The sequence below is a fragment of the Prunus avium genome, chromosome 8 (assembly GCF_965620075.1).
Source record: "Prunus avium chromosome 8, drPruAviu1.hap1.1, whole genome shotgun sequence".
NCBI classification, from domain to species: domain Eukaryota; kingdom Viridiplantae; phylum Streptophyta; class Magnoliopsida; order Rosales; family Rosaceae; genus Prunus; species Prunus avium.
In genome coordinates, this window is record NC_142291.1 from 24,044,454 (window position 1) to 24,060,330 (window position 15,877).

At 35.3% G+C, this 15,877-nt stretch overlaps 1 protein-coding gene and 1 long non-coding RNA gene across 3 annotated transcripts; both read right to left on the bottom strand.

The window, feature by feature from the left end:
• Nucleotides 1-3,232: 3,232 nt before the first annotated feature.
• Nucleotides 3,233-4,878, bottom strand: LOC110766077 (2-oxoglutarate-dependent dioxygenase 19-like). The gene is made up of 3 exons (XM_021969333.2): nucleotides 4,558-4,878; nucleotides 3,830-4,393; nucleotides 3,233-3,693 (listed from the first exon to the last, which is right to left on the bottom strand). Exons 1-3 carry the CDS (start codon nucleotides 4,828-4,830, stop codon nucleotides 3,448-3,450), a joined length of 1,083 nt encoding a protein of 360 aa, XP_021825025.2. The 5' UTR covers nucleotides 4,831-4,878; the 3' UTR covers nucleotides 3,233-3,447.
• A 5,525-nt stretch (nucleotides 4,879-10,403) lies between these two features.
• LOC110766071 (uncharacterized) lies at nucleotides 10,404-15,089 on the bottom strand. 2 transcript variants are annotated; one of them, XR_015826214.1, is made up of 5 exons: nucleotides 14,951-15,089; nucleotides 14,642-14,702; nucleotides 11,367-11,433; nucleotides 11,058-11,170; nucleotides 10,404-10,506 (listed from the first exon to the last, which is right to left on the bottom strand). It is a non-coding gene; the product is annotated as an uncharacterized LOC110766071 (long non-coding RNA). The 2 variants fall into 2 exon arrangements; XR_002528099.2 differs by lacking the exon at nucleotides 11,058-11,170.
• Nucleotides 15,090-15,877: the final 788 nt, after the last annotated feature.

The window sequence follows — 15,877 nt, forward strand, 5'->3', positions numbered from 1 at the left end:
AAAAAGGGAATCCAAAATAAATAGTTTAAAGGGAAATGAGATTTGATCAGTAGACTTTTCCGTTTTGATACATGAAATTGAGTACAAAGTTATGAAAATGTCCATTTTTTCTTATATATATTATTGATGTAAGATTGAAATTTTTTTTTTCTTCTATACTTGTATTACGGTTTGGCCCCACACACATACAATCCTGGCTCTGCCACTGAGCACCACTCTAATAATATTATTCAGAACACGTGAATTGCCATTTCCTTCTCCATTCCTTATCTCCAACTCCAACCTCTTTGAATCCACTTACCCGCATATTTTGTTCTCACTTTTGCTCTGTTCTACACAAAAAGGACATCGTAGGACAACTTGAGGTGACTGCTCTTAAGGAAAGGGCAACCCACCACATCCAAAGGACAAAATAATAGATCGTATCTTTTAATGGTTTGTTTTTTGGTATTAATACAAGTTCTCAAGTTCTCAAGTTTTTAAATAATATTTTTTTATATATTAATTTTAATTGGTTAACACATGTTTTAAATATTTTTTTCATGCGAAGTGACTCAAAATGCAAACTTTGCATAATAAAGTGACTAAATTGGCTAAACTCAAGCCAACGGTCCATAGCTTAATGGTAAGAGTATTTGTTTGCATATAAGTGGTCTCAAGTTGAAACCCCATTGACACCTCCTCCCTCCCCCTTCTAAACGTTGACAAAAAAAAAACAAAAAAAAACAAAGAGGCTAAACTCAAAACACAGTAACAAAAATATGTTCCAAATTAAAATGCAATGACTAAAAAGATATTTAACAATTTATCTTTCGGTGGAAGGGTTTTTATATTATTTATTTGGTTGCCATGTATATATTCAGTGTCATTTTGTAGCAAATATCTTTTAGTGGTGTTTCTCTTTAGTAAATGTCGACACTGACGGACTTATTAAGGCTCAAGGAAGTGCAGCTGCACATCCTCTCACCAGAAAAGCCTCTTCATGTGCTGCATATTGCCCCTCTGCTGAGGTTTCGTGGTGCGCGTGCTCCATGTGTTCAACAAATTGCCTTAACCAAGGCTTGAAGGTGTTGGGCCGTTTCTGCGTGCAGCGTGTTTTGTTTTTTTCCTTTTTCTTTTTTGTAAACCCTAGTGCAAAACCAGCCTAGCGCGTTTTTTTTTTTTTTTTGTTTTTGTTTTTTTTAACATCCTGGCCAAAACGACGTCGTTTTGCACCAGGGTTTACAAAAAAACAAAAACAAAAACAAAAACAAAAATTATTTTAACAAGCTCTGATGTATGGGCTGTTTAAAAAATGATAAATGGCTATAAAACAAAAAGGCTTTTAACAAGCTTTCTTTTTCTTCTTTTTAAATTAATTGTTTGGCTTAAATTAATCGCAAGTGAAGATAGTTTCCAATCTGGGAATTCACTACTACAAAAAGTGAAAAAGATGACTGGAAAAAAAATGACGGTAGAACAAAATATCGTCATTGTGTTTAGAAACACGACGATAACAGAAAACCGTTGTGGATAAGTAACTTAAACACCTAAAAAATGTTGGTCCGCTTGGATATTTTTTTAAAACGACGCACTTAAATAAAAAAAGTGTTGTCTTATTAAAAAGGTTTTCTTCAAAGTTAAATTCTGACCCAAAAACAACGAAAGCAAGTATGAACCCACCAACGTAGAAAGTAAAGACGACGGTTCAACAAAACAGCCGCCGTGTTAACTCCTATATAAACACGACCAACTGTTCTTAGTCCGAGTCGTATAATATTACGAAATCCACGTCGGCATATTACAAAACAACGTCGTATTAAATCAATGTACCACAACACGAAAGATAAATTTATCGACCTATTATTAAATCCATGCCCTACAAGCGCCATGCAAAAGCTGGGGGCCATTTAGGAGAACACATATTTTCGGCAACCAATAGAAAGGTGACACGTGGAAAAAGTAATATTCCTTAGGTCAATTTAAGATAGGAATATCTCCTTAAATCAAGGATGAAGATTTCCACCAAATCTCCTTGATTAATCCTGTCACCTATTTTTGGGTAAGAATAATTCCAATTGAATAAGAAATTATTCTTCAAATCCTAGCCAAGCAAGGAGACTATATAAAGGCAAGCATACACCACATTTGAGGTAATTATGAAACCCTAGCAAAATTACTCTCTCTCACTCTCTCTTTCTCTCGCCACCCTCTCCTCTCTCTTCCGCACATGGCCACACGCCATTAAACATAGCCACGCGACACTACACATGACCACGCGCCACCCGGCTCTCCAAGTGAGCGAAAACTCCCTCCTTTAAGTATTTGTTGCATCTTCCGAGATCCTTTTTACTGACTTTGGCATCAGAGGGCCTTTTTGATCAACACCCCCCGAGTGTGGTCCATTGAACTAAATTTATTTTGCAAGGAGCGAGGGAGAAGAAGTTCAAAGGGTGGAAGAATCGTCTACAAATATTCTCCCGTGAGATTATTTGCACAAACAATTAGTTTAAGAGATGGATGATATTACGCCTTCTTGAAGTCAATTATTTTCCTTTTGTTTTATCCCTTTGTTGGCATCTTTCTCAATTGAAGATATCCCTTTGGTGGCCTCTTTTTCAAATGTAGTTTATTAATTTTATAGGAATTATAATTGAATTAACACATTAGTTGACCCGTATTCGGAGAGTGTCTTGACCGTGTATGGGGAGTGTTTGACCGTGGACAAGGCGATAGCCATTGGACACGGGTGTCCGAGAAGTGACTGACACTCCCACTCTTGGGCTTAGTGGAGTGTCCATGCAACATAGTTGATTCCTATAATTTGGTCATATCTTCAGGAATTGTGTCACAAGAATACTTCATGCATTAGGCTCATTTTATCACAAAGACTAGTTTGATAAACATTTCGTATTTCATTTTTATATGGAAGATACAAGGGAAAAATTTAAAAGAAGGAATGAGAAAGAAGGGATGAGAGAGGGATGGATAAGAGGGTAAGAAACTGTAATGGAATGCTACACAAACTGAAAACAAATACTTACAAGCAATTGCAAATATTTTTTTCTTTTCAAGTTCTTTTTCATGCATTCTCCTTTTCTTCTCCATCTTCTCTACATTCTCTGATCTTCTTAATTAAACCCCAAACAAGTTCCCTATTTAGGGTAGATAGTCATGCTATTAAATAATTTTCTTATATATAAATTATAATAGATAATTTTGTATTACATGAATTGCTCTTTGCTGATAATTTCACAATGAATTCACGCATAATTAAATATGTTCTAAGCCTATCTGAAAACACAGATCATGTGCCACCCATAGTTGGGGCCCATCCAGGACCACCTCATGGTTCAGCCAAAAAAAAAAACACAGTGCATGAATATATACTTAACTTATAATCAATATATATTTTTGAAGACCAGAAATAAAAGAAGCTATAACTCTTCATTGGGTCGTCGAGATAGCCTAGATTCGGAGGTGATCTAAGCAAGGCTTGGTGAGGGCAGCAGGGCTTGCTTGAAGCTCCATGAATTTCTCATATGTCATCCCAACGTATTTTGGGGCTTGGCCTTCTCTCTCTAACAACTCTGGGATTGGTAAAGCTGGTGTGTCCAGTGAGGGTCCATGGGGCACAGCTATTGATATCCTTGTAGCTTTGTTGTTCACAACAGCCCTATGCCATATGCTCTTGTACTTGTCGTTTGTCAAAATCTGCCACAAAGAATTAACCATACTCATAAAAAATCGGTACCATTAATTTATGAAAATAAGTAGAGAATTATTAGATTTTGTAATTCATAGATAAGATGGGTTTTGGATTTAAAAAAGTTGGGTGTTATTTTGGTACCTGAATTTGGTCACCAATGTTAACAATAAAAGCTCCCGGAGCAGCATTCACCAACACCCATTGGTCTTTGTGCTTGACTTCAAGGCCACTCATCTCATTCTGGATGAGGAGGGTCACCAGTCCATGATCGGTATGAGGAGGAATGCCGATCGCTTTATCGGGCTGTGGGCACGCCGGGTAGTAATTTGCGGCCAGAATTTGTAAGCCACGGTCCCAGTTTATGGCCTTTGCTATGTAGTCAGCCTCCAACCCTAAGCTCTCTGATATTCCCTTCAATATTTCTGTGGCTACTTCTCGGGTTCTTTTGCTGTACTCCAGTGAAACCTCGCTGTATCCAGCAGGTTTGTAGAGTGAGTTGAATTCAGGGTGGGCTATGACCTTGAGGAAATCCCTCCATAGACGAACTTTTTCAATGCCGACGTTGGCACTGGTACCGCACCCAATTGGGTCCAGAAGGTTCTTTGTTTGAAACTCCTTCTTCTCCTCCTCCGGTAGGTCAAAAAATCTATGACATGCATTGATCATTGATTTCATCAACCTCTCTGGTACACCGTGGTTGGTCACCTATTAAACCCAGCATGAATACATTTTATGTCTGATTAGCTTCATTTTCATCACACACGTTAATGCATATAAAAAAAACAAAATCAACTTGATATTCATAGTCTGGCAACATAAGCATCACGAAAGAGCATTTCTCTGTGATTGACACAAAAGGAAGTACATACCTGGAAGAAGCCCCATTCCTCGCAAGCTCTTCCTAGCTCCTCAATCACTTTTGCCCGTTGATCAGGAGAACCAGAGGTGAGAAGAGCAAAATCAATGGTGGGGATTGAGTGTTCGGGGTCATTTGCATCTCCTTGTTCATTAGGATTTTTGGTATAAGTGTACTCGGAAGGTACAGAACTGAGAGCAGCTGAGGCAGCTAGTCTTTTGATGCTTGCAACTTCGGTTTCATGACCATTGGATGCCACAGTTAATGAAGTTACTGCAGGTGCCATTGGAAGAGAGATTGAAAAGGAAGTGTTTTGAGAACGAGAGATGTTTAAATGAAGTGTTTGAAGTAGGGATGGAAGGCTTATGCAAATAATGGTTCATATTTATAGGCAAGAAATCTAGGTTTTTCCACGTGAAACGAATAATCTATAAATAAATTCGTATTTAATTTAGAGAGCGAGTGATCTGATAAGGTCTCCAAGCTTGACCAAGCCTACCAAACTCTGTCAAATAACACAAGTTAACGAATAATCTATAAATAAACGTGGATTCTATTTTTAAGCTCTACTAGCAAAAGAGCCCGCGCAATGCTGCGGGTTTTGAAATTACGTAGACAAAATAAGATTATTTATATATACAATGAGATTTAACTTGTAGCATTATGCTTAACTTAGTATAAGTGGCAAAAAAGGAAGTAATAACATATTTAATAAGCTACTTGTTATGTTAAAATAGTCGACATGTTTGTATATACATTGAGATGCTAATAGTGGAAAGCGGCTATTACAATAACAAAATTTGGATAGTTTTGAACAGCATGTTGTTTAATTGGTTGGGCTTTGTTTTGCAATTTCTTCCTGACTTTTCTTTTCTTTGATGGAGGTCTTCACTCTGTTATAAAAAAGTGGGAAAATAGCAAGTGTTAATGTTGATGAATGGGGAAAATTGAGTTAGGACAATAATCATAAATATTTAATTATGTATAAATAGGAATAATATAATTTAACAATTTAATAAGAAAGTTATAAATGTTTTAATATGTATTTTAATGAGATGAGTGAATTGTAAAAGAGAGAATACAAACTTTAATGTTGGAGTAAGAGAACTAATGAGCAAGTTGTAGATGGGTTTTCAATTGAAGTAACACAAAGTAAACATATTTTAAATTCTGTATTCATCTAAAGAAAAAGTTGAAAAGAGGTAAAATAATTATAGTTGGATATATTGAAGAAAAATTGAAGAAAAGGAACTAAATATAATTTTTAGTTTTTAATTCTTTTATGTGTTAGGCACATATGACTAAAATGTCTTTTGCCCTTATTTCAAGTTAAAATTACTTAAAAGGTTTGACATTTCTGTCGAAAAACGGGCAGTCTCCCCCGAAAAACGGATATTTCCTAAAAAAATTCACCTGTAAATATAACAATTTAATAGTATTCTCAAACGTTCAGCATACAAAAATTTCATTTATACGTAATTCAATAGTGGTTTAAATGGTTTTTAGACCTATATAATAAGTAGAGAGAATCTTATAAGAAGAGGAGAAAAAGCAAGAAAGATTCATAATGCAACCATAATCAACATTGACAATATCACAATGCAACCATAATCAAGTAATTAATCAAATTAATTAAAATGTTAGCAAAATTATAGATCGATAGACATTGACATGAGTATTGTTCTATATCAGATTTTCCAATTAACACAAATATTAGAGTTCTAGAAAGCTTGAATCTAGCTTAGCATAACCAAGTTGAAAAATAGTTTTATAAAGTATTAGGCTGCCGGATTTCTCCTACTCAAAGAGGGATCTCAATAAAATTAGAACTCACAAACTAAGAACAGATTGAGGATGGTTACATTCATATTTTCTAAGCATAGATATGTTATTTATTTTAATAAAAAAAAAACTAACCCAGTAGAACTATATAAAGGATCCTTTTGTAACCAAATGAAGACACATTGGGAATATATATAAAGGATCCTTTATTGTAAAACTCTTTCAAGGCACTATATATATGAATATTTATACCTGCATTCTTGGGTAAAAACCTCCTATTAACAGAAAGATCAAATTAATATGATCAAACTCAAACACTTTGCTAAAGCAAAACAGCAATTAAGCAACATTAAGAAAAGAAAAGGATCCATAAATAGCAGAATCATTATTCGGTAAGGAAAAATATGATAAAAATCCACAGAGATTCTGTTTGTGATAATGGTATAAAAGCACATGATTTACGATAAATAGAAAGTCCAACACAAATCAGTGGCTAGTGTAGAAAGAAACTGAAGCAAAATTTGGAAGCTGAAAGACACCGCACAAACATAAAGAAAGAACTATGGATATATTTATATTCATATATATTTTACTACCCACATACAAATATTATATGTATGTGTATATTTAAAAAAAAATTAAACTATCTTCATTTAAACTTTTAATTATAAATTCTTTTATACATGAAACAACACATATAAGATAAGTATATTCATTCGCGCTTGACAATTGTAGTATTTCATTTGTGTAGAGCAAGACTAATATATTGAATGCAAGTAGCACAAACTACTTTCATTCATAATGAACAAAGAGTATAGATCATTGTGTGTGTGTATATAGATATATTATAGGGTAGTATCATATGACACTTATTAAAACACACTTTTGTTTTAAATGAAACATGTTTAAAAAATTAAGGGAATTGACTTGAGAGAGAATTTAGAGGAAGACAAATGTAATACGGAAGAACAATTCTTAAAGCTCAACGATAGGATAGAAATATTATATACAGCTTTACCTTTTTCAAATTTTATTTGTGAAGATTCCAATTATTTCCTTTATTCATTCACCCTCCCTGATTGATAATGTGTGGCTGTAGGGAGGTAAATTTATTTGTTGCTTAATTGCCCTAAACTAATATTGTATCTTTTGTAGCTCTGAGATGTCTAAGGATCAAATGGTTGTAGATCTTACATCACGCACAAAAGTACTATTCTGGAGTGGGATTTTTCTTGGTTCAGTGTCAATTGGAGTCCTTGCCTATGCTGTTTCCAGGTACAAATTTCCCTTGAAATGTTAAATTTTTTTACTCCACTCTGCTTGTGAATTCCTGTTCAATCTCGAAAACTATTAAGTGTCTGTAGGCTGGTGTGAGGGACAACTTCGTATAATACTGAAGTTTTGTAATGTGTGTCTAGTTTCCTTCCATGGGATTCATTCAACCATGTTGAATTCCTGAGTTCAGTTTCTTTTAACCTTTCTCTTTCATGTCTTGCATGAATAGAGCTGCCCCTATTTTGATTTCCCTTAACCTAACTTGTCCTTGTCAGGGAGGGGTGGATGAGAAATGTTTTACATAATAAATTTTCATTATGTTGTCCTCATATCCAGGGGCTTACGCACCAAGGGACAAGAGGGGTCAATTGACCCCTTGGGATGTCGGCGTTTGGCTGTGGAGGTCTCAGGCCAGCAGCTTGTTGACCCCTTAGGTGCACTGAATGCACTTGACGAAAGTCCCCAAAGAGAGAGAGAGATAGGGAGGTGGGTTGGGGGGTTACAACGATGGTCATGGGTGGGTGAGTTTTAATTTTAGACAGAGAGAGAGAAAGGAAAGGTAATGGGTGGGTTACAGCGATGGCAATGGGTGGGTGAGTTTTAATTTTAGACAGAGATAGAGAAAAAGAAAGGTAATGGGTGGGTTACACAGCGAAGGTAATGGGTGGGTGAGTTTTAATTTTGGACAGAGATAGAGAAAAGGAATGAGTTTTAATTTTGGACAGAGAGAGAAAAGGAAAGGTAATGGGTGGGTTACAGCGATGGTAACGGGTGGGTGAGTTTTAATTTTGGACAGAGATAGAGAAAAGGAAAGGCAAGACAGAGCAGATCTATACATTATAATTTTATTCTTTATAAAAAATGATATTCTCTTTTAGATGAGATATTAACAAAAGTGCCTAAAATTATTAAATAAATAAATGATTTATGAAGCTACAATGCAATGTTTTTAAAAGAAAATTCGTCGTGTACAATTGAAGGTTGGATGGAAAGTACTATTTTTCTATTTTTCTAGTGTTATTTTTTTCTAAAAAAATTTTGAAACTTTTATACTGTGACCCCTTGGCCCGAGAATCCTAGATCCGCCATTGCTCATATCTAAAGAGAAAAAAAATACGAAGAGGATCAGATTGAATAACTCTAGATTTCCTTCTCAGCTACTCTACAAAATAGCTGAGAGCTGAGAGAAAGTCGGCTCATAGAAAATGAAAAACTACTGATTTTCTCCATCTTTCCAAACCTATGAAAATAAAAGCATCCTTTCTTCTCTCCACTATTCTCCCTTTTGTTTTACCTGGCCTAAAGTGATCCAGAAATAATTTTCTTCAAAGATATGTAATTCAGTAAAATGAACATACAGAATGTATGATGTATTACAAATTCTGTTTTACTTTTGGTCTGATACTACAACTTCCATAATTATTACACAATTATCTCATTCTGGTATTGTTTATATATGAAAGATGACAATGCCATACCAATAATACAAAAGGCAAACAATATGCAGGCAACAGGATAATGTCATTAAATTTTACTCACGCAAATACCAGCACATGATTTGAGTTTATATAATCAACCAAGTTATATACAACACCAGTTTACAAAAAATCCGTTCTTAAACGACCCTTATCGAGTCTAGTTCAACATGTCAAAAAGAATTTTCAAAATCCTAGACCCCGTTTCATCAATAGCTGAAGAAAGAGCTGTAGATTTCTCTAGGCTAGCCTTTAATGATTGCTGGGTAGCTTTGAGTTTCTCAAAACTTTCAACATCAACCATTGCCAAAAGAACTATCTATCTATCTATCTTTCTTTCTCAGAATCCCCAACAATTAACTGAAATAACTTGTGTCACCTTTTATAGTGCACTAAGATTTTAGAAGAGTGCAGTACAAAATTCTATCATGGTTTCTTCTAAACTACTCAAACTTACCAAATCAAATTAAGAGAATAACCATATTCAAAGCAACCCTCAGTTGCAAGATAAACACTACAATACATAAATACCAAATTATATACATACATAAACAGCTAGACTATCTCCTAGCTTCTGTGGAATTCTGAAAATTGGTAGTTTTGTACACAAAAACTCATCTCCAAAGAAAGATTTAGGGCGCTGTCCTAAAATTGTTTGCCCATAATTAACTTTTCAAAAGTCCTCCAAATTTTGTTAGAACATCATTAATATAACTTCAGTATGGTGAAGGTTATGAAAAGTTTATTTGTTGATCTTTTTTTTTTTTTTGGGGTTTCCAGAAGTAATTGTTTCTTTTGCGTATATAAATATCAAGGACAAACAAACAAATGGTTAGTAAGTATGGCTGCATAATCAAATAGTCGCAAATACAAATCAAAATATAAGATACAAAATTAATTACTCTGCTTTTTGTTTTTTCTGAATCATCAAAATTAATTACTCTTTTTTTTCTTGCACCCTAACCCTAAACCCAACCTCATTTTCAATCTGTTAGATCAAAGCACAGAAAAACATTGTTTGAAAGAGAGAGATGGACCTGGAGTCCTGGAGCTTGGCAGTGGACTTCTTTTCGACACCGAGAACGATGGTGTCGGTGCCACGTACGCCGACGGCGGCGTTACCCTTGCGCACAGCTTTTAGATGGAGATCGATTTTCGAATCAAAACAGAAGGGAAAATGCTAGGGAGACCAACTTGGGAGACCAACTTGGGATACCAACTCTCTAATAGAGAGTGGGACCCATTGTATTGGTGGGCTCCACCTCTATTAGAGAGTTGGTACCCAAGTTGGTCTCCCAAGTTGGTCTCCCTAGCATGACCCAAAGAGAAGAAGGCGAGGAAACAGGTGAACAATGGAAGCGGATGGAAAGAAGAAGGCAACGAAGAAGGTGAACGATGGAAACAAAAACTGAAGGCTTGGGCAGATGGTTCTGCAAAAACGTCGAACAAAAATTTCGAGTGACTAAAATATTAGAATCAAGGAGAATTGAAATATATGTACATCACTTGTGTAAACCACAAAAATTAATGCAAGGCAAATGCTTTAAAATCAAACACATTGGCTCAAAGGAATGAAACCAAATTGCATTCTAAAAGACGTTTGAGAAAAATCATATTTTAAAAGAAGAGTTGATAAATTTTCTTTAAAATTGAATCATAATTGAAAACAATTATGAGAAAGGAAACTTTGCCCAAATTCAATTCAATCAACTACCACTTAATATAGAGAAATTGAATGAAGAAATAAGCTGTGAACGATGAAATATTATGTATGTAATGTGTACGTTAATGAGATGAATGAATTGAAAAGAAAAGAGCATAAACTCTGATGTGGAAGTAGGAGAGGCAATTTTGGAACTGCCATGGGCTTTTTTCTTCTTCAAACTGATAATTGGTAAATTGTTAGAATCAGACACATTTTCTTATCTGGTTTTATGTTTATCATCGGCAAGACAAACACTTTCATAAGAGATTTCTATACCATTTGAAATGGCAAAACTATGAGCTTCTTGCATCAGCTGATTTCGTTTGCTATCTCTAGTCCTTTTACGCATTATGCACAGAAATTTTAAACCCCAGGCAACAGATTGATAACTGGAAAGGAGAAAAAACATGCATTTATAAAATTTTAAATTATCAATCACATTTAAACTGTAATTAAGCAAAGCAAATGCACCGTGATATTGACAGAACCACAGAAATGAGAATTTTCAATTGTCATAATATTTGGCAATCAATAAGCTACAGCCACCATGCATGCAGTCTTTAAAAAAATGGATGAAACACTAACCTGTAGTCAAAGAAGCTATCAAGCATTTCCAAAAACAGCCACACAAAAGCAGGATCACAACAGCTATCTAAAATACAAAGATAGAAAAACAAAATTAGGTTAATAAATATAATTTTGATTTTGCTTGTGAGATAAGACAGTCTCAATTAATTAATTAATCTGTTTCAATACTAATCTTGGTATTGAAGAATATCAAGAATATAGACCCCAACAGAAACTATACTTTTTGTTACATTTCCCTTTCTTACACAAACAAATGAAAACATGAAAATATGATTATACGAAGTGAAGACTGGTTTTTTTTCAAATTCCTTGAGAGGAGAATCACATGTTAATTGGTTGAAAAGTAACCAACACCATAAAGAGAAAAATAAATACACACATCACAACTCATTTCAAAATCCATATGCATGCAAAACAGTGTAGACCAATGCCAAATGTTCTGTAAAAAACAAATTCCATAAAACCAAACATCGACCAAACCCTATATAATTAATTAACCCAATGTGATGAATTTGTTTCTGGAAATTAGTTCAACGGCCCATAATTGTGACTTGCAACCAATCATTTGCAGAGGAGCAATTTGAAATAAAATCAAGCAACAACCTAAAGAGCGAAAAATAAAGACATTCTAGATTCTAAAACAGAGCTTTGAACAACCTGGTGATCCCCTAATTAGAGCATTAGTGCCACATGTGCTACATCTTTGACAGTGTTTTGATGTGTAGCCAACCTTTTAAAAAAAAATCTCATCCTCATTGTTAAAAATTGATGATCTTTTCCCACTTTAAAGTTATTTCCACTATGAATTGAAAACAAAAAAAACATTTATTAAGAAAAAGTTCTTTCACTAACTGTATTGCAATGGGGATGCTACACTGTCTACAGGGACGGATCTACAGAGGAGCAAGGGTGGTCAAGTGACCCCTGCAACCTCTGAAATCTGCCATTGAAGAGGAGAAAATTGACCCCTGCAAAGTGTTTGATGAAAGTCCCCAAAGAGCCAAAGTCTGCTTCTCCAGCGCGCAGCCCTCTTGCGCGCTTTCCCTTTTTTTTTTTCCTCCTCGACATCAAAACGACGTCGTTCTACTAATGTCTTTTTTTTTTTAAACAAACCTGGCCAAAACGACGTCATTTTGGCTCAGGTTTGGCTCAGGATTTTAAAAAAAACAAAAACAAAAAATTGGGCGCAGACTCTGTTTAACACAGAGAGCCCGATACCTCCCCTCCTCATATCAGTTTCAGCTCCATTTTGAACCCTAAATCCCCAAACCCCTAATCATATTGAACCAATCTTCACCCAATCCGACGAACGGCTTCTCTAATCCACCCATCCGGGGCTGGCGACAGCGACACCTTAGTGGCGGCAACAAAGCAAAAAAATCAACCCCAAATTCAATTTGATTTCAAAGTTGAATTTGTCTTTCAACAGGCTCCAAGGACAAATTCCAAGGTTCGGGATTTAAAGGTTAGTTGCTTATTTGTTTACTAGCTTTCCCAAGCAGTTATTAAGTTGTTTTTGCTTAGTTCTCACATTTCGTAACAATTTCACATTTCGTAGCAGTTATTAAGTTGTTTTTGCTCTTCACTATTCATGGTATTGTGAAATAAGGGGTAGCTAAGCTAGATACCCTATTATCTGAAATAATTCTTTTTTTTTTGTTTTTTTTATTGTGATACAATGGGAAATTCAATAATTGAATAATGTATTGTTGGCTGTTGCATGAGAAACCGGGCAAAAACTGAAAACTGTGATAAGAATATGTTTTGAATTAGTTTTTGTGTTTGTTAATTTATGAAGATTCTTAAATATTATTTTTTTATTACTTCTTGTGATTTTATTTTGATTAGTTTGAATAAATTAGGGATTTGTTTAATAGATTGTTTTTATATTTGTTAGTTTGTATGCTCTATTGATTATTTCTACCATACATATACAGTTATGGATCGATATTATAAGAGAAAGTTTTCATCAACTACTTCTAGTTCGGATAATGTGGGTAGTTCAAGTGTAAGAGATGTGGGTATTTCGAAAGATGTGGTGGGTAGTACGAAAGAAAGTGAGTTGCAAGATGTCTTGGCTAATCTTCCTGCAGACCCTGGACTTCGGCCCCAATTGTTGGATTATGATCCTAACATTCGAGACGAAGTTCGAAGGGCATATCTACAAAAAGGTCCATGTCAACCTAAAGATCACACATTTCCACAAACCGATCTTTCAGGGTATGATCGACGCTTTAATGTCAAGTGATTTGATGAGTTTGACTGGTTGGAGTACAGTATTAGTAAAGATGCTGCATTTTGCCTTTATTGTTATCTCTTCAAATCCAATTTCAAAATTGGTCAAGGGTGTAGTGATGCCTTCACAGAGATGGGTTTTAGAAATTGGAAGAAGAAAGATAAAATTAGGCAACATATTGGAGGTGTTGGGAGTGTTCATAATCAATCTAGACAATATTGTGTGGATCTTATGAATCAGAAGCAACACATCCAAACAGTTTTGATAAAGCAATCAGACCAATCTCGCATTGATTATCGTATTTGCTTGACAGCTTCTCTTGATTGTGTGAGATTTTTGTTGAAGCAAGGTCTTCCTTTTCGTGGTCGTGATGAGAGTGACACTTCAATTGAAAGGGATCGGTGGCCTTGCAAGAAAAATGATTATTCTCAATTGAAAGGGATCGGTGGCCTTGCAAGAAAAATGGTGGAGAAAGGGTTGCATAGAACATTTAATTATGTCTATTCGCTTCTGACATTAGCCTTAACTTTACCGGTTGCGACTGCTTCGGTGGAGAGAGCATTTTCTGCTATGAATGTTATCAAAGGTCCACTTCGCAACCGAATGGGAGATCAATGGTTGAGTGATAGCTTACTTGTTTATATTGAGAAAGATGTGTTTGTTAGTATTGATAATGAAACTATTATGGGACGTTTTCAGAATATGAAAACTCGTCGTGGACAATTGTAATGTGGTTTTTTCTATTAATTATGAATTATAAATTATCTTCTCATTTTTATGAGTTTATTTTTGTATAGAAAGTTTTTACCCTTTTAGACATTGACCCCTGCAAGGAAAATTCCTGGATCCGTCCCTGTCTCCAAATACATCATATCTTCCATAAACTAAAAGGAAAAAGTCAAAAATATTAATATGTCATCAAAGATTTGAAAATTCTATCTCATAACCCTACACCACCAAAAACGAAGGTCAGTGCTACAGTCAAAGAATAAAAACTAAAATTAATAGAGAAAATTGAACCTGATTTGAAGCTTACCAATATGTTGTGATATATAAATACCTCAGCTCTTATATAGCCTTAGGGATTACCCAAGAACCTGAAATCAAATTAACCAAATAAATGAACCTAAATTAACCAAATAAATGAGCCCCAATTCGTACAAAGGACAAAAAATCTCCCAGCCAACAAACAAATTCTTCAGAAACACTTAGATTCAAAATGCCATCTTTGTACCAAAATCTCCAGTTTTTAGCGTTTCACTTTCACTCTGTCATCAAATTCAGACCCAAAAACAAATTGTATGTGCAAGGAAGAATAAAAGGCGAGTTGTGTCTCTAAGATTACCAAGATTGTTGCGCCAATTGATGCCCGTCGTCGTGTCTAACCTCAAGATATTGCCTCATCCGCTGGATCTGGTTATCGAAGAAATTTGCAGTGGAGATGGCAATGGAGGGTGTTTGGGAATTTGGAAGGGTTTTGAAGGAGGAGGAGGCTTTGATGGGTTCGGAAGGAAAAGAAACATAAAGTTGCTCTTAGGGAAATGGAAGTCGAAGCCTATGTTGCACCGACACTCCAAACTGCTGGAGTGTCGGAGTGTCGGACACGCCGACACGCCAACGACACGCGTTGGACACGGTCAACGGCTGGGACACGATCAAGACACGTCGCTGACACGGTCAAGACATGGCTCCGACACGGTCAAGACACGGCAGGGACCAGATTGAAATTTTGAAAATAAAAGTTGGGGTCTAAATGTGATTTTTGAAACTTTAATGGACTGATTTGAAATATTTTTAAAAAGATGGGTTAAAAGTGGAAAAATACTTTTTAAACCTAAATGAATCCCACATTTTTCCCTTTGTTTTCAAATTCTTTTTTTATGTTCTCTATCTCTATTTTCTTTTGAGTGCTGCTATTTCCACCCCAATGTCCTATTTTCCACCCACCTTATCTTCACACCCACCATTTAAATTTTAAAAAATACAATCTTATCTTTCCACCCACCATTATTCCTAAAATACCCTTAACACCTGGACATTCACTTAACACTTTTAACCCTAACTTAACACTGTTGAGTACAAAAAAATTAAAAAATAAATGAATACAGAAAATTAGAAAATGAAGAGTTTTAGCAGCCACCCGCCGCACAGTCCATTAAACCTAACAAGAACCACGTACCTTCCACCGCCAGCCAAGCCGCCGTCGCCTCCTCCTCCTCAGTTGTATTAAACAAAAGCTTCAAAACTGCTTCAAACCCTCTGTCAAACCTTT